The sequence below is a fragment of the Gamsiella multidivaricata genome (assembly GCF_025024155.1).
Source record: "Gamsiella multidivaricata strain RSA 2152 chromosome Unknown BC939scaffold_111, whole genome shotgun sequence".
Taxonomy (NCBI): domain Eukaryota; kingdom Fungi; phylum Mortierellomycota; class Mortierellomycetes; order Mortierellales; family Mortierellaceae; genus Gamsiella; species Gamsiella multidivaricata.
This window is the reverse complement of record NW_026251819.1, coordinates 72434-94586: the sequence shown is the minus strand read 5'-3', so window position 1 is coordinate 94586 and position 22153 is coordinate 72434. Positions and strand designations below refer to the sequence as shown.

General features: G+C 49.7%; 8 protein-coding genes across 8 annotated transcripts; 4 read left to right on the top strand and 4 right to left on the bottom strand.

The window, feature by feature from the left end:
- Positions 1-773: 773 nt before the first annotated feature.
- On the top strand, positions 774-2587 carry BC939DRAFT_507942 (Mu homology domain-containing protein; the record flags this gene model as incomplete). The annotated part of the gene is made up of 6 exons (XM_051560947.1): positions 774-808; positions 932-1134; positions 1247-1666; positions 1759-1906; positions 2016-2315; positions 2419-2587. The coding sequence occupies 6 exons, from the start codon at positions 774-776 to the stop codon at positions 2585-2587; spliced, it is 1275 nt and encodes a 424-aa protein (XP_051406920.1).
- On the bottom strand, positions 2293-4595 carry BC939DRAFT_467734 (uncharacterized protein). Its single transcript, XM_051557828.1, has one exon. The coding sequence runs from the start codon at positions 4481-4483 to the stop codon at positions 2657-2659; it is 1827 nt and encodes a 608-aa protein (XP_051406919.1). The 5' UTR covers positions 4484-4595; the 3' UTR covers positions 2293-2656.
- Positions 4596-5490: 895 nt separating this feature from the next.
- Positions 5491-7497, bottom strand: BC939DRAFT_467728 (Alpha/Beta hydrolase protein). The gene is made up of 3 exons (XM_051557827.1): positions 7135-7497; positions 6819-7026; positions 5491-6731 (listed from the first exon to the last, which is right to left on the bottom strand). Exons 1-3 carry the CDS (start codon positions 7448-7450, stop codon positions 5777-5779), a joined length of 1479 nt encoding a protein of 492 aa, XP_051406918.1. The 5' UTR covers positions 7451-7497; the 3' UTR covers positions 5491-5776.
- A 1820-nt stretch (positions 7498-9317) lies between these two features.
- BC939DRAFT_467723 (uncharacterized protein) lies at positions 9318-11379 on the top strand. Its single transcript, XM_051557826.1, has 2 exons — positions 9318-9945; positions 10174-11379. Exons 1-2 carry the CDS (start codon positions 9588-9590, stop codon positions 11052-11054), a joined length of 1239 nt encoding a protein of 412 aa, XP_051406917.1. The 5' UTR covers positions 9318-9587; the 3' UTR covers positions 11055-11379.
- Positions 11380-11861: 482 nt separating this feature from the next.
- On the top strand, positions 11862-14322 carry BC939DRAFT_403337 (beta subunit of phenylalanyl-tRNA synthetase; the record flags this gene model as incomplete). Its single annotated transcript, XM_051552732.1, has 7 exons — positions 11862-11919; positions 12042-12097; positions 12212-12297; positions 12428-12560; positions 12670-13178; positions 13279-13690; positions 13783-14322. The coding sequence occupies 7 exons, from the start codon at positions 11862-11864 to the stop codon at positions 14320-14322; spliced, it is 1794 nt and encodes a 597-aa protein (XP_051406916.1).
- Positions 14323-14427: 105 nt separating this feature from the next.
- Positions 14428-17984, bottom strand: BC939DRAFT_30074 (uncharacterized protein). Its single transcript, XM_051551379.1, has 9 exons — positions 17544-17984; positions 17232-17441; positions 17066-17129; positions 16918-16982; positions 16605-16816; positions 16429-16517; positions 15822-16337; positions 15624-15705; positions 14428-15516 (listed from the first exon to the last, which is right to left on the bottom strand). Exons 1-9 carry the CDS (start codon positions 17773-17775, stop codon positions 14518-14520), a joined length of 2469 nt encoding a protein of 822 aa, XP_051406915.1. The 5' UTR covers positions 17776-17984; the 3' UTR covers positions 14428-14517.
- Positions 17873-18196, bottom strand: BC939DRAFT_481693 (uncharacterized protein; the record flags this gene model as incomplete). The annotated part of the gene is made up of 1 exon (XM_051559049.1): positions 17873-18196. One exon carries the CDS (start codon positions 18194-18196, stop codon positions 17873-17875), a length of 324 nt encoding a protein of 107 aa, XP_051406914.1.
- Positions 18197-19081: 885 nt separating this feature from the next.
- Positions 19082-21782, top strand: BC939DRAFT_403334 (P-loop containing nucleoside triphosphate hydrolase protein; the record flags this gene model as incomplete). Its single annotated transcript, XM_051552731.1, has 8 exons — positions 19082-19288; positions 19372-19482; positions 19587-19651; positions 19737-19912; positions 20000-20533; positions 20795-20892; positions 20993-21086; positions 21358-21782. Coding segments are annotated over 8 exons (1710 nt in total), but the record flags the coding sequence as incomplete, so codon positions are not given.
- Positions 21783-22153: the final 371 nt, after the last annotated feature.

Below are 22153 nucleotides of genomic sequence, written 5' to 3'. Positions count from 1 at the left end.
ATGGTAGTCTAGTCTCCACCTTAAAAAAAATGCAATGCAATGCATGTTGAGTGACCCAGCAGCAACCGCAACCTCACGAAGAGAAACAGCAGCCCTTGAGCTGAGTTTGGCCAGTATGCAATGTCGCCACGTTGTGTACCAGTTGTTATGGCGTCCCTGTTTTGCTACAGATGCACTGGATGTATAGACTTTTGTCTGCATGGCACGAGCCCGCCCTTTTTTTTGAGATCGTTTATCGATAGACAAGAGACCCAGGGCACTTGTTGATCGCTTTGCTTTTGTTGAGCCGATAGGCGCGCGGGTCGTGGACCAGAAAAAACATTCAGGGACGAGGGGAACGGTTCCACAAGGAAATCAAGGGGCCATGGATAGATAAAAAAGAAGACGAGGGGAGCAAACAAACAAATGCCGGCATGCATACAAAGAAAGGGAAAGAGCCGGAGCATACACCCTCCCTCCTCTTAATGGAGATAGGTCCCCGCGCCATTTTGACCATCATTTTTTGTATCCATAGCTGCCATAGCTGGTGGGCCGAGGGTCATCCATCGTCCTGGTAATAATTATGCAGGGACACGACAGAGAAAACGACGCGCAGAACCTGGCTTTTCTTGTCAAACAGGACCAGCGATAATCGGGTCCTACCATGACGGCATTCTTCCTGTTCTGTAGAACACCTTCTGAACATCTCGACCAAAGGGACGAATCAGCCAAGGACAACTCAGGACAGAATTACAAACCAGCTCATCGGACCACGCCAGCCAGTTCAGCCAACTATGATTGAATCACTCTTCGTGCTCTCCCCGACAGGGTAAAAGAACTACTTCCTAGGAAGAACAAATGCCGGAATTGATCAGCCTACGAGCCTATGTTCAACACTGACACGGTCCCTCTCATTTTCTCACTGTTTCCCAACTTTTGGCTTTTCTCACAGAAAGGTCATCATCGAAAAGCACTGGCACGAGCTAATCCCTCGTCGTGTGGTCGACTACTTCAATGAGCAGGTCTCAAAAGCAATAGCTTCAGGCGAGGATCTCACCCGGGAGGATGTCCTGCCCATCATCTCTTCACCAAAGTACCAGCTCATCAACGTCTACCGCGACGGCCTCACCTATCTTAGCCCAATAACAAAAGAAGGTATGGCCAGAGGACTTCCGCCTTTGCCACGTATCCCAACTTTGAGCTGCAAAAGAAAAAGACAAAAAACGACTGCATCCTAACCACGAGGAACCCAACTGAAAAACCATAGTCGATCCCATGATGGTCTTTGAGTTTCTGCATCGTATCCCGGATATCATGCAAGAGTACTTTGGACAGGTCTCAGAAACAGTTATCAAGGAAAACTTTGTCACGGTCTACCAGCTTCTGGAAGAGATGATGGACGACGGATTTCCGCTCACAACAGAACCCAATGCTCTCAAGGAGATCGTCCCTGCTCCCAACCTCATCAACACGGTTATCACCACTATGGGCGCCACCACCTCGGCCTCAACCCGCAAAATGCCCCATGGCATGTCCAACCTGCCCTGGCGGAAGGCCGGTGTCAAATATACGAGGAACGAGATCTTTTTCGATATCGTGGAAGAGATCGATGCCATTGTGGATTCGACAGGCAAAGCCGTCTCGTGTGAGGCCCACGGTACCATTCAGACTAATTCTAGGCTTTCTGGTATGTGATCGAGAATCGCTTTCTTTATACGTAAACGTATTCGTATTCGTATGAACATAGCCAGCACTTAACTTTTTTTTTTTTGGAAATAGGTATGCCCGATCTGACACTCAGTTTCGTGAACCCACGGTTGGTGGATGACTGCAGTTTCCACCCTTCAGTACGTTTTAACAAGTGGGAATCGGACAAGGTCTTATCCTTTGTCCCACCAGACGGGCACTTTCGTCTTATGAGTTATCGGTACGAGCACGTTCAGGAATATATTACAGTCAATATCGAATGTAAAAGAAAGCTCAACAAAAGTACAGCACTTAACCTTGAGCACTTTGTTTTTCACTCCCCATTATAGAGTTAACTTGCCTAGCCAACAAAACCTGCCTGTGCAGGTCAAGCCCTCAATCAACATTGGAGCGAACGGCGCAAAATTCGATATCACTGTCAGTCTGCGGAACACCGAGGGTAAACCCCTTGAGAATGTGGTCTTGACATTACCCCTCCACAAATCTACGACCACCTTGACGGCCCATTGCAATGTCGGCCAATACATGTTTGATCCCGTAGGAAAGGTCCTCCGCTGGGATATCGGGAAGATCGTTCCACGCGAACGTGCTCCTGTCCTCTCTGGATCTTTTGGATTTGGCACTTCAAGGTATAACAATTAGATCTGTTGCTTTTCGTTGCATTTTTAGTTCTCTTAATTATGGTCAACAACGATTACTGACACGCGCTTTTCTTTGTTCGTTGTTTAGTAGCGAAGCAGCTGCGAATGCAGGATACAATATCGGGGTCGAGTTCGTGATCAATTCACATTCGCTCTCTGGACTCAAGGTTGATGTGCTTAAGCTTTTTAACGAGTCCTATAAACCATATAAGGGTGTCAGGACCATGACCAAAGCAGGCAGATATCAGGTCCGCGCATGATGACCACTCTAATTGTAAATAAAATAAGAAAGAATCAATACTAGGGAAGAGTGGATTTGATTTATTTGGCTACAGAGAGGATGCATTGGTTTTGCCCTTAACGCTCTTCGCAGACAGCGATGTCTCTCTGGAGATGAGATTTGCGTTGGTCGTGATGCCTAGGCCATCCACACGAGCCGCTGCCGGATCTTTCTCCGCTGGCTGACTACCTGCTACGTCATTATCATCGTTTGATGCCACTGTAACCGCAGCTGTAGCTTCACGCGCTTGGCCCTCATCCTCGCCCTCTCTCTCTTTCCGAACCAAAGCCGGCGATTCCACAGTTGCACCTGTCAACGGCAGTGCCTGTGGATCTTTACGAAAATGTTCAAACAGCGCATTCGCTTCAAGTTGATCTGGATTCACGACAATCGTCCTTCTGTCATCCCCTTCGCCAATAAGACCCAGTCCAAGACCACCGCTAGCATCGGTACGCGTTTGACCACCCGACATCATAGATCCATCTTGACTCTCTCTTTGCGAACTGGTTTGCTGCTCCTGACTCTGACGCTGCTGTTGCCAGCCATATCCCTGTCCATCCGCATAGTCCGTGCTCTCCGAAAAACGTCCCTCAAGCAGAGGCTGTAGCAGACATGGCGACGAAGCAGTGCTGGTTGCACTGTTCTGGTTCGTCGGCATGGGTGACGCGTGTGATGAAGGAGTCGCAGGCGAAGGCGAGATCGGGCGGGTATTATTGCCAATAGCAGCAGCAGCAGCGGCAGCAACAGCAGAGGCAGCCACTGTTGCCCTATTCGGATTCAAGAACTGGTCCTGCATCTCCGCCATCGTAGGTTGGCCTGTCGCCACATACATTCCTTCCTCTCTTAGTCGAGAGGCATCGTTCTGATATGATACCGGATACATCGCCGCCGCAGCCACGGATCCGTCATACCCTATCGCTTCGTGATGCCCATGACCCGAGTTATGATGGTCCTCATCCATCAGCCATAACCCCCCAGGTCTCGCCGTCACCGCTGCAGCCGCAGACGGATGATGGCCCGATCCATGATAAGCGCCCAATGCATCCCACGGCCTTCTAAACCTAAACATCATCGAACTCCACCGTCCCTGGCCCTGGCCCTGACCCTGGCCTTCTCCCTGTCCATACCCTCCGTTTCCGATCAACGTCCTAATGGACTTGCCGCCACCACTCTCGGCCACTTCACTACCCCCCATGATACTCTCATCCCCGACATACAATGAGCTTCCCTCCCTCTGTTGCTTCATCTCCCGATGTCGTCTCTGTTTCTTGACCGACCCAATAAAACACGCCGCTGAGACCGCTATAGTGACGACCAGACACGCGACTATAATCAACGTAAGCTGCCAAGTCTTCAAGCCATTTCCTGCACCATTGTTGGGATCCACGAGCGTCCCTGGCGGAGGTGGCTGATTCGGATCTGGGATCACCGTCGGCGTTGCCGCCATGGTTGTCTCTGTAATATAGATAGTCGTTCCCCGACCAGAGATGACCGTTGTCCGAGGCACAACCGTTGTGATGGTGACGATCGATACCGTGGTCACGTACTGGGTTGTGTACGGTGTCGTTGTCGTCGCTCTCGCCTGCGTGCTCTGCTGTGTCGTGGATGGAGTGATCGTAGGCCCTTTGGTGGTGCTGGTCTCCGGTCGAGTCGTCAGTTTCGTCGTTGTGACAGGGCCTATCGACACAGTCGAATGCTCTTCGGATGTTGTCGTCGTCGTTCTCTCTGTGGTGGGTGTTACTGAGGGCTCGGCCGTGGAAGTGGTCGTAGTGATGGCAGTAGTCGGTGGCTCGGTGATAGTTCTGGTGGCGGTGGTGGTAGTCTCGATAGGATTGGAGGCCGCTGTTGTTGTCGGCTGGGGCTCTGTTGAAGACATCTCGGCTGTGGTGGTGGTGCCTGGAGGAGAAGGGGAGGGATGCTCGGTTCTTGTGGCAGGAGGAGAAGAAGAGGGATGCTCGGTTCTTGTGGCAGGAGGAGAAGAAGAGGGAGAAGAAGAGGGAGGAGAAGAAGGGGAGCTGAGGGAGGACATTGGTGGGGTTGCTGCAGCCGTGGTGGTGGTGGTGGTGGTGGTGGTGGTGGCGCCTCTGCTGCTGCTGAGGCGAGAGGCGGAGGGGGAAGGGGAGGAAGGAGGCGAAGACGGGGGAGGAGGTGGAGACGAAGGAGACCAGGGGGGGGATATTGTCTCAGAGGATGAAGGCTTTGGGGAAGAGGACGTGGATGAGGGAGAGACCTTCCGTGCGGGATGTTCCATAAATAACCTGTTTATTTTAGATGTCAGGTCAGCCAAGCCAAGTCAAGTCAAGCTCGTTTCTCTTGATGGTCGAGGATGGGTCGACGTTGGGTTGCAGCGCAAACGGCAGAGGGGAATTAGCAGCAGCAGCAGTGGTTGTAGTGGATGTAGTACAGTGTGCTGCTTTGTTGTCGTGTTGTGGTCGTGGTTTGCTGTGCTCTTATAATTGTAGTGGAATGGAGTGGAGCTTCTTTTTCCTTTTTCCTTTTCCCTCCTTCCTTTTCCAGTGGAAGCAGAGGATCTCTCGGGCAGATAAAGTAAGGGCAGGTGCAGACAGAGCGGAGTGGGGAGCGAGGAGTGAGGAGTGAGGAGTGAGGAAAGAGAAGTGAAAAGAGGAGAGAGAGAGAAAGAGGCTGATCGAGGATGGATGTGTCCGTTGGCGGCGGAGGTGCGCTGTGGCAAGGGACAAAAGAAAAGCCGTGAGGCGAGGGAAAGAGTGTCTGTATGTGTGTATGTGTGTGTATGTGTGCGTGCGCGATAAGGAAGAAACAACCAAGGACACGCGCACCCATGAAAGAGAAACAGGGGCCTTTTGGGCTGATTATATTCTTAGAGACACACAGGCATTCGTCCCTTACGCAGCATTATCATACATTTGGCATGCTCATCAAGCGGAACGGGAAAACCACCTCCCCCCCCCTTCCCCTCATTTTCTTCCCAGTAATCAATTTTCCATCTCCACCACCTGTTTATTCTATAACACTCATCGTCGTGTCTTTGGCATGGGCTTGTGCCCATCGATAAACTGACAAATCTCCTCCATCAATGGCTGTCTAAACGGTGCCTTGCGACCAAAACACGGCATCAGCGCTAGCATGCGACACAAAAACAATGAAAACAACAATGTCAGTCAAACCAACGCCTGGCAATAAAAACGTCTCAGTTTGGGACACGACGCTTACCGACGACTGGCTCTTCGTGGCCCATTCCATGCATGACTCGCAGCCTGGCATTCGATCCCAACTGCAGTGTCTTGAGCTCAATAAAGAACTCGGACGAAGATCGAGCAGGCACCGTCTGGTCACGGTCGCCATGGATCATCAGCGTCTCGATGGGCCAGAGCGACCTTAAATGACGGAGCAGGTTCTGGTGGCGCGTCTGTGACTCTGTGGGATAGTGCCGATCAATCCTCGTTGAGACCTGGATTAGCTCCTGCAGGATTATCGTGGGTGAGTTGAGCCGGAATGTCGGCTCCGAATTGCCCATGACTCTTCCCATAGCCGAGATCTCCTCCACACCCCGCATAGATTCGTGCTTGTAATGCTCCCCGATATCAAATACGCCCGAGCAGAAAATTATCCCTCGGAGGCGAGGCAATGCATCCTCCTGTTCCTGGTCCACAGGTGCGTTTAAGAGCGTTGTCAAAATAGGCGAGGTCGAAATGGCATCCGGAGACGACCCAAACAACGACGCAGGAATCTGTTGGATGCAGTTGTTTAGAACTGTAATGGCACAGAGATGTGCTCCCGCAGAATGTCCCATCAGATAAATCCTCTTGGGGTCCCCTCCAAAGTTCAGACAGTTGTTATGAGCCCATTGGATCGACATCTTGACATCTTCCTCCATCCCTTTGATCGTGCCTTGTGGGTATATCGAGTAATCCGGCAGGATGACCAGATACCCCATGGATCGCAATCGTATACCCACCAATGTATAGAGTAGCCTGGAGCCAGCAGACCATGCTCCTCCATAAATGAAGACAACAACCGGTCGCAGTTTCTTCTCGTCGCAGTTATCCCGAAAATAATTCGAGTCCATGGTCTGAACACGATCCCGAGGAATATAAACATCCAATTTGTTGCTGGGTCGCTTTGGATTATAATGGACGTCGGTACTAATTCCCAATGATGAACGCTGCATTGTCAGTCTTATGCAAATAGACGCTCAACTGCTTTTCAAACGACCAGAATAGGGCACTTACATATAGTCGGTGGAACGACGCATAGTCCAGTAACGGTAACGGACCAGAGAGAGTCCGATGGGTATCAGGGAAAAGTTTGAAAAGATGACTGAGAAGACGACCCTGTTGATCTTCAACACCCTCCTTGGGTCCAGAGGCATGGCTGAAAAAGTGACAGCCCCAGCCCTGCTCCAATACAGGAGCCAGGCGATTGAGTACGTAATAACGACTATATATATTTTTTTTTTTTTTTTTTTTTGCAGGTCAAAGATTCATTCATGTCAGCTTACCATCGAATGTTATTTGATATACATATTCCTATGCCAATTGAACGAACCTGTAAAAAGGAGAATGAATGGCAACATGGCTAAAAGGAAGATAACTACTGGGGGGAAGAGGATAACTGCGACAAGGACGAGTCGTGTGGCCTTGCCTCGTTTCCCAGGGAGAACAAAGGCAGGAGAACTAGAGGTGCTGCTGTCCTTGGGAGGTGCGGGAATGGTGGGAAGGCGACGGCGGGCAGCAGTAGGTGAGGCAATGGGTTGTTGCTGCTGCTGTCGCAGTCGGTTGGGGTGGCGGGCGGTCGTGTTGTCGAGGGAGGAGGGAATGGTAGAGGAGGGTGAGAGGGAGGTGTGATGATTAGTCGATGGCATGCGGAGGGGTCGAATCGAATGAAGTGAACTGAGAGTGCTGTCTGAGCTGTGCCCTGAATAACATTTAAAAAAAATCTATCCAATGGGATGTTGAGGATGATCGGTTGCGCTCGATCATGCTCCTGGGCTTCTTAGCAGCAGCATATGGATAGTGCAGGAAATCCATTCGCCACTCTACAGAACTTCATTAGCCAGCTTGCGAAACTCGAACCGAAGTTCAATAAGGTTTCGCGCAAATTTTTTTTAGCATCGAACTTGGGTGAAGTTGCCCAGCTTCTAGACATCCACACCGTTGCCTCATATCCTCTTTTTTTTTGGTGGCAACAAACGATGACCAACATAACATCTCTCTCTGTCTCTTTCTGCCAAAAAAAAAAAAAAAAAAAAAAAAAATACGCTCGTGAACTGGTATTCGCCTTTTTGCTTTGTTCATCTCTACACTTCGGCAGGCTGACATCGCTGTCAACGTCGTCGCTGTCAGTGTCGGTGTGGCTGCAGTTATAAGTAGTGTAGTTGCCGAAGATATCGCTGTCGCCGTCATTGTCACTGGAGGGTATGCGGAGTGGTATATTTTTAAGAGGGAGGAACGGTTGAGTTGGCGACATTAGGAAAATGAGATATCCTTCCCTCGGCGTACATATTTTTACTTCCGTGTACGTGCTGAACTTGGACAACCCTTTCGCAATGAAAAGATATCGAAGTTCGAACTTGGGAAACTATACTTCACCTCAGGAAATGGTTTCGCAAACCGGCTACCAGCTGGCTGCCTGAATGCCGCCTGTAGGGCGAGTAAATCATACTTCATGCTTTGTCATTCTATTGTTTATAGAGTGGAGGAGACCTCTCCAAAGCCAACTCATTCCACATGGGCGGTGAAGTCCAAGGCTAACATCTATTTCTTACAAGTTACGGCAGTTCTGGTACCCATGCTGATACAGAAGAAATGGCTTCTTTACTGTGAGAAATACCGGTGCTTTCTTGATTCGAGTAATTACTTTGCCGCTAGTCGCACTACAGCCGCGACCTGTGGCCCTGGAATGTCACGGATAGGCAATCAACTCAAGCTTTTTAGTGAAAGAGCGCGGGGATGTAGGCTACACGTGCACACTATACACGGACACACAACAGTTACTTAAGTAATTGACCCAAACATGTGTAGGAGGATCACCTTACTTCGATTGACGATGATGACGGTTGATGATGACAGCAGAGGCCTTGAACCTGTACCATGTAGACTACTTACTCGAATGCGTCTGTTTTTGTCTGCGCATTTTTATCTCTCCGGCGTTTGCATTAGAAATTGCACCCAAACCTTGTATTGATTTGTCATTTGTTGCCTCAACCCTTTAAGTGCGCATGGCTGTCAACACAAAAAACAGCGCGTCGGTGGGGATGGATAGATTAGGGACGGTCGTCTTGAAAAAAAAAAAAAAAAATAGCATTGCACACCATGCCTTTCGCTGTTGAGGGTGGGAAAGGAGGGGGGGAGCAACTAACCAACGACATTTCTTGCTTCTGCATGATATGCGATATCGACCGGGCATAGATCCTTCCTTCGCTGCGCATAAAACGGCTGTCATATGATATGCTAGCGGCTAGTAAAGTGGGTGATTTGGTCCGAGGGTCATATCCGCCATCATCCCAAAGGTTCCTAGCCTTGGCAATTGTCTGCTGAATCTGGCCCCTACACACTCAGTATTGAGGGATCCAGCACTATAGGAATCTACATGGGGATTGGTACCCTACTACTAGACTACCCCAGGCAGCTTAAATTGCGATCGAGCCTTGGGTGCGGACGTGTGGTTCGAAGATCTTTATCACGCACAGCCAGAGACCTCAGTCAAGTGGATATATTTGACTGATGACCCCGACTTTTCACTATCGAGTCACCGCCTTTTAAAAGATTTCCCTGTTTTTTTCTTTTTTTTTTTTCCTTCCTCATTCTTTTTTCTCTTTCCTTCAAAGACAAAAGATCCGCCATTGCATCTCATCCCACTGGGTGTGTCTACCTGATCCCGTTCTCCAAAGTCGCCTCTGTCGACTCAAAAAAAGAGAGGCCCTTCCCCTTCACTCCACTCATCCCACGTCTCCCGATCATCCTGATCCTCATCATCTCTCTTTTTCACACTTCGCAATCATGACTGAGAATCCTTACTTGTCTCTTATCGCCAACCTCAACTCGTCCGAGTCGCCCGTCATGTCCTCGCCCGAGGACTACTCGGCCGAGCTCTCGCTCTGGACCAACGCCGAGTTTACTTTCGACATGCCTCCGGGTCTTGGTATCTTTGAGCAGGACTCAGGATTTGATGCTCTCTCGTCCTTAAATCATCCCTCAACCCAGGGATTGACTACTGTTCCTGCCTCCACAGTTGCCTCCCCTGTCGCTCCTGCAGTTGAGGCGTCCAAGCCAACTACGAACAAGCAGGTTGGACACAATCCTCAATCTGCCTTGGATCAGCAGCACTTGATGGAGTACTTGAACCTGCCTCAGGAAGGTAATGCCTCGTCTCTTCTAGTTGCATATCCGCTATGATATAATTCCACCTGCCCTAGTCCAGTCCTGGATTAATAAGGGGCCATTTCTGTTCAACAGGCCTCGCACACTCACATTCACTCCCTGCTTTCCAAGCTATGCACCCACTTGCTGTATCTTCACAATGCCACTGAAAGACCAATGCTCATTCCTGATGTTGTTTGCTACATTACCATTGACCCAATTGTAGAGTCTCGCCCACTGTCCCTCTTGGAGCGCACTCGCCAGCGTAATCCTCTCAGCACTGAAAAGGCCACGAGCCTGCCAGAGCTCCAGGAGCAAGCCGCTGCCATCAATGCTTTCCATTCCCTATTGGCCGCCTACTCGGCTTCGGCTCAGGTGCAACAGCAACAGCAGCTTCAGCAACCGCAATCTGTTCAGCAGCAGCAGCAGCAACCCCAGCGTTTGTCTGGTCTTCCTCTGCTCCTGCCCAACATTGCCCCTGCCACGGCGCCCACTACGCCCGCAGCTGCAAAGCTTTTGCGCCAGCCAATGCCTCAGTTCAAGGCGGCCACACCCCTGACCAAGAAGCAGCAAAAGGCCCTTCAGCCCTCGGCTGCCATTGCCCCTGCTGCCACCTTGGTTGCCCTCGCCCCTAAGAGCCCTACCACAGCCAATGCCAGTGCCATTGCTGCCGCTGCTACCGCCGCCAGCACCGCCGCCGCCACTGCGGCCAAGAGCGCATCCCTCACCGTTCCTACCTTGTTATCAGAAGACAAGGACAATGACGCCGAGAATAATAAGGAGTACGAGAAATCGGCTGCTGATTCGTTTTCGAAGGATGATCCCGAGTATCTGCAGAAGGTCGCTGCGGAAGAGGATAAGAGACGTCGCAACACGGCAGCGTCGGCACGTTTCCGCTACAAGAAGAAGCTAAGGGAGCAGGCCCTGGAGCAGACTGCTAAGGAGCAGACCCTGCGTGCCGAGACATTGGAGGCCCGCGTCAAAGAGTTGGAGATGGAGGTCAAATGGTTGCGGGGGCTGATTGTAGAGAAGGACTCGCGTCTTCACGAGGTCTCTGCCAGTCTTGATGATCAGGCTAGCAAACGTATCAAACTCGACGTCTATTAAAATCCGCGAGGGAGGGAACACGAGGAGGAAGGAGATGGCTAGAAATGCTCGTTTAGTTCCACTCACTTGGTCATTTTGTTATTATTTCCTTTGCATTAATCCACCATTCTTTTTGTCATTTTCTTATTGTTAAGCTGTTATGTCCGCATCCATGGATTTTCAGATAGCCCATAGACGGCTGCGGACAAAACTCTTGTGAATTAAAAAAAATCACTGGTGCCTCTCGTTGCTGCGTTAGCGATAGGACAATGTTACTTGCACCATCTGTAAATGTCGTCTGTTCATGAGTGACAGGGCCGCGATAGATGTGAGCCTTGAAAACGTATTTCCATATGACGGGGTTCTCAGTTCTCCACACAACCAGCCGATGTCTCGAAACGAAGCCGTTGCAGTTGCAAAGCACTGCCTCGTTCGGCCACGTTACCCATCTTTTTGCAAGCAATGGACTGCTTCCTCGCTCCACACCGCGACGTTGGTGTCTTTTGTCCCTGTCCGCTATTCCAATTTCCTGGAGGACTCACAAGCGCAAGCTTGTTCGGTCAATCCAAGAAGCAAAGAAGAGCTGGGCCACTGCGGGGAATGATTCAGTGACAAAGAACGGCTTCTTTGCCGAGTTGGAGGAGCTGTACTGGGACGTGTGTCTCTGCGTTGGAGAAATGTATGTAGGATGAGTCTGCTCTACGGGCCCCTTAATCTTGCGCCAGGGAAAAATGAGTGATTCACCAATGAGCAGTCCTTGCAACAGAAATAAACAGAACGCCCGCCTGTTGCCCTCTTCTCTTCACCGCATAGCTCGCATCATTCATCATGCCCACCGTTAACGTCGACAAGGAGGAACTCTACTCCGCACTCGGAAGAGACTACAGTACGCAACAGCATTTCTTCTCCTGAATGTGCTTTTTCGAAAGTAGCCAGTTTCTTGCTGTCAAAGTACCATTACTCGAGTCAACTCATCTTTATTTGTGCTTTCTGGATGAACTGATATAGCCTTCGATGAGTTCATGGACCTCTGTTTCAACTTTGGCATCGAACTCGAGGAGGATGTAGGTTACCACTCGAATTTGTACTCGGTTGATAACTCATTTTCAACATATCAGGACCTTGGCATGATACTAATGGTATATACGATTGCCGCCAAATAGACATCTCCAAAGGAGATGGCTATCAAGGAGGTCGGAGCCCACAAGGTCGATGATAGCGTGTCAGACAGGCCTATCTTGAAGATCGACATTCCTGCCAATCGGTAACATACGCAGCCGAATCTACATACTATTCCCGCGCGTGGACAACATTCTATCAGACTCGCCAGGGTCAGAAACGCTGACCATCTTTGAACTCGTCCTTTGCTTCTGGGACTGTGTATCTCATTGTAGTTATGATCTTCTTTGCCATGAGGGCATCTCTCGATCCCTTTTGGTCTTCCAGGGCATGGCCAAGCCTCCAGTCTACAAGATTGTCCCTCCCCCTAACGGCCAGCCTCTTCAGAAGATGATTGTCAAGCCCGAGGTGGGTTCGCTCTCCATTATTCAGGGCTCGCCTTTTGACATATTTGATCGGTCCTCCAATCTTCCAGACTAACCACTGTCACTTTATTTTACGAAATGCAACCATTTAGACCGCAGCCATCAGACCCTTCGTTGTTTGCGCTGTTCTCAGGAATGTTAAGTTCACGGAGCTCAACTACAAAAACTTCATTGATCTGCAGGACAAGCTGCACATGAACATTTGCAGGAAGCGCACGCTGGTCGCCATTGGAACGCATGATTTGGACGCAATCAAGGGGCCTTTTACTTACGAGGCCCTGGCTCCCAGGGATATTCAATTTGTGCCCTTGAACCAGGAGAAGAACATGAACGCGGAGGAGCTGATGACCTTCTACGAGTCGGACAAGCATCTTGGAAAGTTCCTGCCTATCATCCGCGATTCTCCTGTTTACCCCATCATCTACGACTCCAATCGTCAAGTTCTTTCGCTGCCCCCCATCATCAACAGCAACCACTCCAAGATCACACTGGACACCAAGAACGTCTTCATTGAGTGCACAGCTACGGATTTGACAAAGGGCAAGATTGTTCTCAATACCATGGTGGCCATGTTCTCAGAGTACTGCGCCGAGCCCTTCACGTAAGCTATATTCGTCGTTTTCTGGTTGCGATCAGGATTCATAGGCGTGTATGCATTATGACTCACTCCATTCGCCCCTCTATCATACTTTCTTACTTAGTGTCGAGCAGGTCGAGGTCGTGTACGAGGATAACCGTCAGCCCGCAGGAGTGACTCCTGATCTTTCTTCGCGCACTGCAACGGCCAAGGTTGACTACATCAACAGCTGCACAGGACTGAAGCTGAGCCCTGATGAGATCTGCGGCCTGTTGAATAAGATGTCGCTGGAGGCTGAGCCTAGCAAGGGGGACAAGAACGAGGTTACTGTTCAGGTGCCTGTGACTCGTTCGGACGTTCTTCACCAGTGCGATATCATGGAGGACGTTGCTATTGCGTACGGCTTCAACAACTTGCCCCATACCGCACCCTCGGTCAGCACGATTGGAAAGCCTTACCCTCTCAACAAGCTCGCGGATGTTGCCCGTTTGGAGTTGGCTCTTGCCGGATGGAGCGAGGTCAGCCCATTGACCTTGGTAAGATCTTTGATATTAGAAACGGTTATCCGGCACTTTACTGAACTTTTATTATTTAGGCATTAACCTATTTATTCTTCCTGAAATTATAGTGCTCACACGATGAGAACTTTACGTTCTTGCGTCAGAAGGATCCTGGTAACATTGCTGTCCGCCTCGCGCATCCAAAGACCATCGAATACCAGGTGGTGCGTACTTCGCTCCTCCCCGGTGTGCTGAAGACCCTGAAGGAGAACAAGAAGCATTCGTTGCCCATCAAGGTCTTCGAGGTCGGCGATACGGCCGTGAAGGATGATTCCATGGAGCGTCGTTCCCGCAATATCCGCAAGGTGTGCGCGACGTACTCCAACAAGACGAGTGGACTGGAGCAGATTCATGGGTTGCTCGATCGTACCCTTCAGATGCTGCATGCACAGCCTGTCGATAAGAACGGCACCGCTTCGGGATACTGGATCCAGGACTCTGAAAATCCGACGTATTTCCCATCACGATGCGCAGACATCTACCTTCGTCAGAAGGGCGAGACCAAGGTCATCGGATCGTTCGGTATCCTCCACCCCGAAGTGCTTGAGAAGTTTGGAATCAACTTCCCAACCTCTGCTCTCGAGTTCGATCTTGAGCCCTTCCTGTAAAAAAATAAATAAATAGACGTGATTGAGTGGGCGTCTTATATCCGATTAAGAAATACTTGGTATATAATTACAAAGACCAATGAGGCAATAGGCGAAATGCGATTGAAGAGTTTTAAGCTATTGTGCGCTTTTTAAAAGCCAGATTCGATGTGTGTATGGAGAGGATGCAAGATGCAAGAGTCCGAACTAGGGTTTCTAAGGTTTGGTCTTGGTCCTATGCTTCTCCAGGATATCTCTTCGATAGCCGTCGCGAGTGCTTTTGCTGCGCTGAGACCAGAACGCATCCATCTGGAACACCTCAGTATAGTAGGCTTGCTCAGTCTGTTCTTGCTCGGCCTTGAACGCTGCCAGGGTCCGCCACAAGCCATTGGTGTGAGCATATCGAAGTGCCTTTTCCTCCAAGCTTCCCATCACCTCCATGAACTGCTCCGCCGTCATGGGAATCTTGGCAGATGAGATACTTCGATCTACGCCAGGACTACCGCTTCGGCCACGGACTGGATTTTGACTAAGAGCTGACGGTGCTGAGCTGGTGGTAACCGCCATGGACCGCGCTTTCATCTGCTTTGCAGGAATATTAGAGGACTGATATAATTCGGAGGAATCGACACCTGGATTCATCTTCCTCTTCTTTTTCACGTTGCCAGGAGGAGATATCGGCGACAAAGACGACGACGAAGACAAAGATGATGATGTTGATGAAGGTCCAAGTTGCGCCTCAATAGATTTTCGAATACTCTGACGACTCGTGTCTGTAGCCTGCTGATCCTGTACATCGTCGGACCAGTGCCCACATCGATCCTGGTTCTCCTGCTCTTTATCTTCGTCACTCTGCTCGCTTGCAAACGACTTTTCCATATTATTATCGCAAACACCTCCTCGATTGCGCGAATCGTCCTCAGGTCGTGTGAACTGCAGCGCAGGTTCCCTCTTTGGCAGTGGTGGTGTCCGTGGTAGATTGTTCTGATGCCGGTTCTCAGTGTCGGCAGCCTTCTTGATGCAAAAATAGCAAGGACAAGTCCCCACACATCGTGGACATTTCCAGTCAATTTCCTTTTTCGAGACCACATCGCTCCATAGGGTGCCATGGTGCTCGTAGAGACAGGATTCACAGAATACTGCATTGCAGCTGGGGCAGGCTAATCTCAGAATGAAGTGGTTACGTGCTTTGCATCGATGGCATCTATCGCATATCTAAGAGTATAATAGATAAGAATGAATATACTGTTTTTAGAATCCCGATAAATAGGGAAAAGATAGTCTAGCAAGGTGTTACGAGATGTAAAATACAGTGCACGTACCCTCGCAGCGGCCTTCAAGTCTTCTCGTCTCATGTATGCGATAGATGAAAAAGAGTATTCCTTGTCCTTGGATGGGACAACACTAGTGCGGTTAAAAAAAAAAGAGAAAAGAAAAAGAAGGACGATTGCAAGTTAATCATGCCATCCCTTGCAGTTTCTGTAGTTCTTCAGAACCACAGCTTAGTACTATAAACGTACCTGTCGATCCAATCATCCACAATTGGCGAATACTCCTGACACCCAGTAAGAACCTTTGACTCGTTCCATGCGCGAACTGCAGACGAATAAAGTTCCCTCAGCGACCTCATGGAAAACGTCTCGACAAACTCTATCGATGTTGCCCGGTGCTTACAACCACGACCCAGACTAAAGCAACGAGCACATACATCATAGTCATCACCGTAGTGGTGGCACTTGTGACAACGGAACTGGCGATTCCATACATCCGAACTGCAAAAATCACACACTGCTGGCATAACGCTCTTGAGCCTCCGTGGTCGGTCGAATACTCGATCTTTGTCTCTCAAGATATCCATGTCCACCCATTCTTCCTCGACAATCGTTCGAAAAAGCATTAAGATGTCGCGGTAGGATTGGCAAAAATGTTCCCTTGGAAGTGGAAGATTCCCCGACTGACTACCGAGCAGGTTTTTCCATGCCTCCAGCGCGCTCTTGATGATCATGTTAATGCGATAGCCTTCAGGGCGAGCGATTCTACAACAGAGATAGCGAAACATATATCGGTCAGTACTGTATTCCGTAAATCACACATGTCCTTCCCAGATCCATGCCTTGAGAGACATACGCCCTATATCGAGGGAGGACAACATTAACGGCGGCCTTGAGGCAGTGGGCTGTAAGCCTGTTCCATGATACTTTGATCGTTGCCTTGCCCTGCGGACGGAATTATTGAGAACATAAATACGACTGGTTAAATTGCATGCCAAAGTAGTTGAGTGTAGTCGGATCAAGAGGACTTACCAGGTTGACGACCTGGTGGTAGGATAATGAAGGGACCATGACAAAGTCTCCGATCTTCTGTTCCACAACGTAGATCGGAAAGTCGGCCTTCTGCATCTCCTCGACAGCGGCAAAGTATCCTTCGAACTCCAGCGGGTGTCCGAATGACCTCCATAACGCCTCAGCCTTATCCTTGTCTTCAGCCTTGATCATAAACCAAATCGACGAAGAATCTATGGCACAACAACACAACAGCAGACGGCAGTTAGACATATATAATCGCGCCCATTCTCTCCCATAGATGATGCGAGAGAAATGCCGCCTGAAGCCGTACCATCATCTGCCCAGGCCATAATGTTGTGTCCAATGGCCCCGCACTGATCTATATGCGCAGGCGTCCTAGCAAGATAAAGGAGCGATTATTAATATTTGCATTTTCGCTAAACATGATGCGATACAAGGTGATGTTCAAAGCAGCATACCAAGTTCCGGCTTGCCCGATATAGATCATCAAATTCTCGGCTGCAAGCTTTGTGTTCAAGGTATCTGAGAACATAACGATAGAAGACATGAAGATATAGAGTCAGGGTCAGCTATTTCCCATAGAATTAAGGCCATACATGAAACCAATTTGCTATCTAGACATACTCAGATCATTCTCACGCATATATCCGAGAAACGGCGGCAGCAGGTCATTCATCAGATACCTCCGCCAGTCGTCCGGGCACGTAACGTCCTTTGCGTACAGAAGGCGGCTATTCCTCCGCGCAGCTTTTCCAGCCCTCCTTGGACCCCTTCCATGTGCAGGCCCAGTCGCAGTCTCTCCGACCTCCTTGTCAGCTGATCCAGTACTAACACCTTTATAGGATGATGTAAACTCATACAGAGCTATAGTCATTGATGTGTTTCCTTCTATCGTGCTCATTGAGGGTTTGGATGCTGCTGAAGACGGTGACTTACTGGTGCGGCTTGCTGTTATGGAGGCCTTCTCGCCGGCTGTTGCTATAGGAATATCCCCATCAAATTGTGTGGTCATAACATCCTCTATCGCCGCTGCAGGTGACAAAGTGTAATCTGAGGCTGGTGTCGGTGGCATATCATCAGTTCCAGCTCGACGCTGAGACTTTGATGACATGAGAGTTGGATGTAGACTGTCAGCGTGCACCTCCTGGATATAATCCCTCATCAACATCCTGATGTCCTCTAAGTCACGAAGATTGCGACATACGATCTCTATGCATAGTCAACATTGATACAAAGCGTTGGGTAGGTATCCAAGGCCTCCTGAATTAAGAATCAATATTGAGCATAAAGTCGCTGTCATAAAGAATCTCGGTACCATTGTCGCCGTAGTGGGCTTCGATGTAAGGAAATGTAAAGAGCTTCTGGTTCCAATCTGGATGTCGGTGCCAGCCCTCGAGGACGACCGGTGTGCCGTTTCGGATGCACGTCATCTCTACCTCTTGCCATAGATCTACACCATCCTCGTTGACATTGACGCGTTTGGTGGGCTGGAATGGGAAGCCCAGAGACAGGATCCGATCATAGTTCATTGGTCCCAAGTCGACGCGCTTCTGAGCCCTGTCTTCCGCATCGAATGACTGTTGCATCATGGTCGGTATGCTATTGAATGAGAGCTGCCGCCTGGCTTGGTCTGCGGTGATGTGGACGTGGGCAGCAAGTACCCAGGACGAAAAAGAGGTGTTGACCAGTCAAGGCGGTGGAGTGGAGGAGCAGCTTTTCATTTGGCGACACCATGGTCTTCAACCCTTAATAGCGCGACTCAGGCAGTGCTCCGCCCTATTTTTTCGATATTGCCAGAGGGCAAAGGCAAAACGACGCTACGAGACATTGCTCAAGAAGCACTCTCGGAGTATCGTACCTTTGAGGCCGCACTGGCATTATTTTCCAGCGGGGACCCTGGACACCATTGGAAACCAGGATAGTATCCGGTCTCCGGCGCGCTGGAGCCCTATAACGTGGTCGCGTACCGGTGACTGTTTTGTGATACTCGACCCTCGTCAACACTAGTTTAGGGTCTCCGCATATTTTCACATTTCCTCATCTCTCCAACACACCGTCGAATGCATCACCATGAGCAGTGGAAAGCGATCCATCAACATCAGTCTTGGTAGCGCATCCGGCCTGGGCTCAAAGCCTAATCCATTCGGACGCAGCACTCGCGCACCATCAAACAAAGCAGCCCTCGGATTCCACGACGACGACGACGACGATAGGGACGAGGATTCAGGACCTCCTAAGCGGAAGCTGATCAAGTTGGATCATAATCTGAAGAATGATGATGAACAAATGATGCGTCATCAGGAAGAAGAGGAGGAGGACGATTCATTCTCGAAGCTGGCTTCTAAAAGCGACCCGCTGCCACCACCACCACCGCCGCCGCCACTCCAGAAATCCGTCCGCAAAGACGATGATTATGACGATGACGATGCCTTCTCGCGGCTCGATCCTAAGAAAGGTATCTCCCCGTTTGTCCAATGGGCTCAAGAGCGAACAACAACTATGGTCCCTCTCAGCGTCATGTGTCTTTGTTGATCTCATTCTTCTCTCTCTCTTTTATAGTGCCGTCAGAAGACATATTGCAGGGAGATATCGAGGGAGCAGATGAAGATGAAGATGATCCACTGGATGCCTTTATGGCTAAAATCGACACTCAGGTTCAGCAAGAAGCAGAGAAGCCATCAGTAGAGAAGGTGCGCATTGTAATTATGGATAAATTGCTGCTGCTTTCTAGTCTATGTTACTTACAACGTCTACATAACTATAGGTCCGACGCGACGATATTGAGGACGAGGATTATGTCGAGAGCTACATGAAGCACATGAAGAAAAAAGGAATAACAATCGGACAAGGCGGACCTGTGAGGGAGCGTGATGAGGTAAGGCAGAGGAACCTTCTGAGCTGCCTACAATAGTCGCTCTGTAATCAGATCCATGGATCAAGTGATACTAAGATGGATTCTGGACATTACATTCAATCTAGGATGCTGACTCTGACGAAGAAGTGTATGCGACCGCAAGAGCAGTTGATGGTGCATCTGAAACACAGTACGTTTATGGAACGGTATACATGGCCTTAGAGAAATCATATCCCGCGTCCCACTTCAACTAAATCGCATTTACTGCATCATAGGTTTGATGCAGACGACATGGCGTATGAAACTCAAGGCAAAAAGGAGATCACGCCCTTGCCAAGAATGGATCACTCTAGACAGAATTACATTGAGATTGAAAAGTGCTTTTATGAGGAGCATGAAGACATCGCCAAACTATCCGAGGAACAAGTCAGGCAGATCAGAATGGATCTCGGTATATAAGACGTCCCTGTACTGGAAGATATGTGTCATACCGCAAAGCGAAGTGCCTAACCATTGAAACATCGTTGCCTATACACAGATATGAGGGTTTCAGGAGCGGATGTCGCCAGGCCATGCATATCATTTGCACATTTTGGTTTTGAGGAGGCATTGATAGAGACGATCCGACGTGCTGGATATACAGAGCCCAGCGGCATTCAAAGACAAGCCATACCTGTTGCACTTTCTGGACGCGACATCATTGGTATCGCAAAAACGGGCTCTGGAAAGACTGCAGCGTTCTTGCTGCCGATGATCACTCACATTATGGATCAGCAGGAACTGGACAAGGGCGACGGCCCGATCGGAGTTGTTCTTGCACCCACGCGTGAGTTGGCGGATCAAATTTACAGCGAGGCAAAACGCTTCGCGAGGGCCTATGGCCTGCGCGTTGCAGTTGTGTACGGAGGCGCGAACAAGCATGATCAGCTCAAGACACTTCGGTCTGGTGTCGAGATCCTGGTTGCGACGCCTGGACGATTGATTGATATGATCAAGATCAAGGCGACGAATTTCAGGCGCACGTCCTTTCTGGTGCTGGATGAAGCTGACCGTGTGTTCGATCTTGGATTTGGTAAGTTTCTTTCTAGAATGACGGACGGCACGATTGGCGCGAATATGGACAAATATGGATATGCGACATTCACTAACAGCATTTTCAACTGCCTCATGGTGTACAGAGCCACAAGTTCGGTCGATCTGTGATAACATCCGACCAGATCGTCAAAGTGAGTGCCTTGCCGAGGGATGCAACATATTACAAGGATGTGTACATATCCGAGTTGCAATTGCCTCAGACTGAAAAACTGTTTGATGTATTTTTCTTATCTTTTAGCCCTGTTGTTTAGTGCCACATTCCAAAAGCGTGTCGAGAAACTTGCTAGAGAAGTGATGACTGATCCAGTGCGGATATCGATTGGCAATGTTGGACAAGTATGCGAACGGCCGCGACAGGAACGCGAGCACGGATGGCCCTCGGAACGACGCTTTTGCCTTGCTCATCGCTTGTCCACCTTTATTTTCAACACTGCAGATCAACTCAGATGTCACTCAAGTAATCCAGACCTTGAAGGACGACTCGCTCAAGTGGAACTGGCTTATGGAGCGACTTCATGAATTCGAAGCACGTAAGTTTGCACACACACTTGTTTGATGTCCTTCAAGCTATGTAGTAGAAGGTAACGGACCATCTAACATACTACTGTCTTTGTTTTTCTAGTTGGAAGCGTTCTCATATTCGTCTCTAGAAAGAATGGTGTTGTCGAACTCACAGAGAATCTTAAGAAAGCCGGCGTCAAATGTAGGTTTTAAAATGATACTGCGTACACCTCGTTCCTTGTTAGTTTATATCTATTCAAATTTTGCTTACCAATCTAACGATTACGCGATTACGCCCAGGCGAGTGTCTTCATGGAGATATGCTACAGCAGGAACGTGATAAGGCGGTCCACGATTACAAAGTCAAACAGTTTCCAACTTTGGTCGCAACGGATGTTGCAGCACGAGGTTTGGATATCAAGTCCATCCGCACGGTCGTCAACTATGATGTTGCGCGAGACATCGACTCTCATGTTCATCGCGTCGGCAGAACTGGACGTGCGGGCGAAAAGGGAACTGCATACACGCTGATCACGGAAAAGGACGACCGTTTTGCTGGGGACCTAGTTCGGAATCTAGAACAGTTTGGCCAGGCTGTTTCCCCAGATGTGCTGAAGATCGCTATGCAGAATCCGCGGTTCAGAAAATCCAGACAGTTCATGGGTGGTCATCGAGGTGGAGGAGGAGACCGTGGTGGAAGAGGGCGTGGGGGGAGAGGTGGACGCGGTGGACGTGGTGGATCTGGCGGGCGGTTCCACTCCTCTGATCACTTACAGGACCATACTTATTCGTCTTCCTCAAATAGTATAGCTGTAGGACAAGGCGACCGACGCCAGCAAAATTTTCGGGGAGGTCAGGGAGGAGAAGGCAGAAACTTTGGGTCTGGTGATGGCTCGCGGGGATATGGATCTGGATCTGGATCAGGACCTGGATCAGGGTTTGGCTACCATATATCTGGATTTCAGAAGGCATCGCGACCTGAGACAGGAGCATACGAGTCGCCATCCTCCTCCGATGCGACGCCAAGAAATAAACCGCCTCAGGCTGCCCCGGCGAGCACTGGTGGGCCGCCAGTGCCTACACATCAAGGACAGCC

Bases quoted from the DNA above. Each gene is read 5' to 3' on its own strand.
- BC939DRAFT_467734 (XM_051557828.1), bottom strand. From the start codon at position 4,483: ATGTCTTCAACAGAGCCCCAGCCGACAACAACAGCGGCCTCCAATCCT.
- BC939DRAFT_467728 (XM_051557827.1), bottom strand. From the start codon at position 7,450: ATGCCATCGACTAATCATCACACCTCCCTCTCACCCTCCTCTACCATT. The intron at 7,027-7,134 runs GTTCGTTCAATT...AAATATATATAG, and splicing joins ATTCATTCTCCTTTTTACAG to TCGTTATTACGTACTCAATC. The intron at 6,732-6,818 runs GTAAGTGCCCTA...ATTGGGAATTAG, and splicing joins CGTCGTTCCACCGACTATAT to TACCGACGTCCATTATAATC.
- BC939DRAFT_467723 (XM_051557826.1), top strand. From the start codon at position 9,588: ATGACTGAGAATCCTTACTTGTCTCTTATCGCCAACCTCAACTCGTCC. The intron at 9,946-10,173 runs GTAATGCCTCGT...ACCCAATTGTAG, and splicing joins CTTGAACCTGCCTCAGGAAG to AGTCTCGCCCACTGTCCCTC.
- BC939DRAFT_30074 (XM_051551379.1), bottom strand. From the start codon at position 17,775: ATGTTGATGAGGGATTATATCCAGGAGGTGCACGCTGACAGTCTACAT. The intron at 17,442-17,543 runs GTAAGTCACCGT...CATCCTATAAAG, and splicing joins CATAACAGCAAGCCGCACCA to GTGTTAGTACTGGATCAGCT. The intron at 15,517-15,623 runs GTACGTGCACTG...TTATACTCTTAG, and splicing joins ACTTGAAGGCCGCTGCGAGG to ATATGCGATAGATGCCATCG.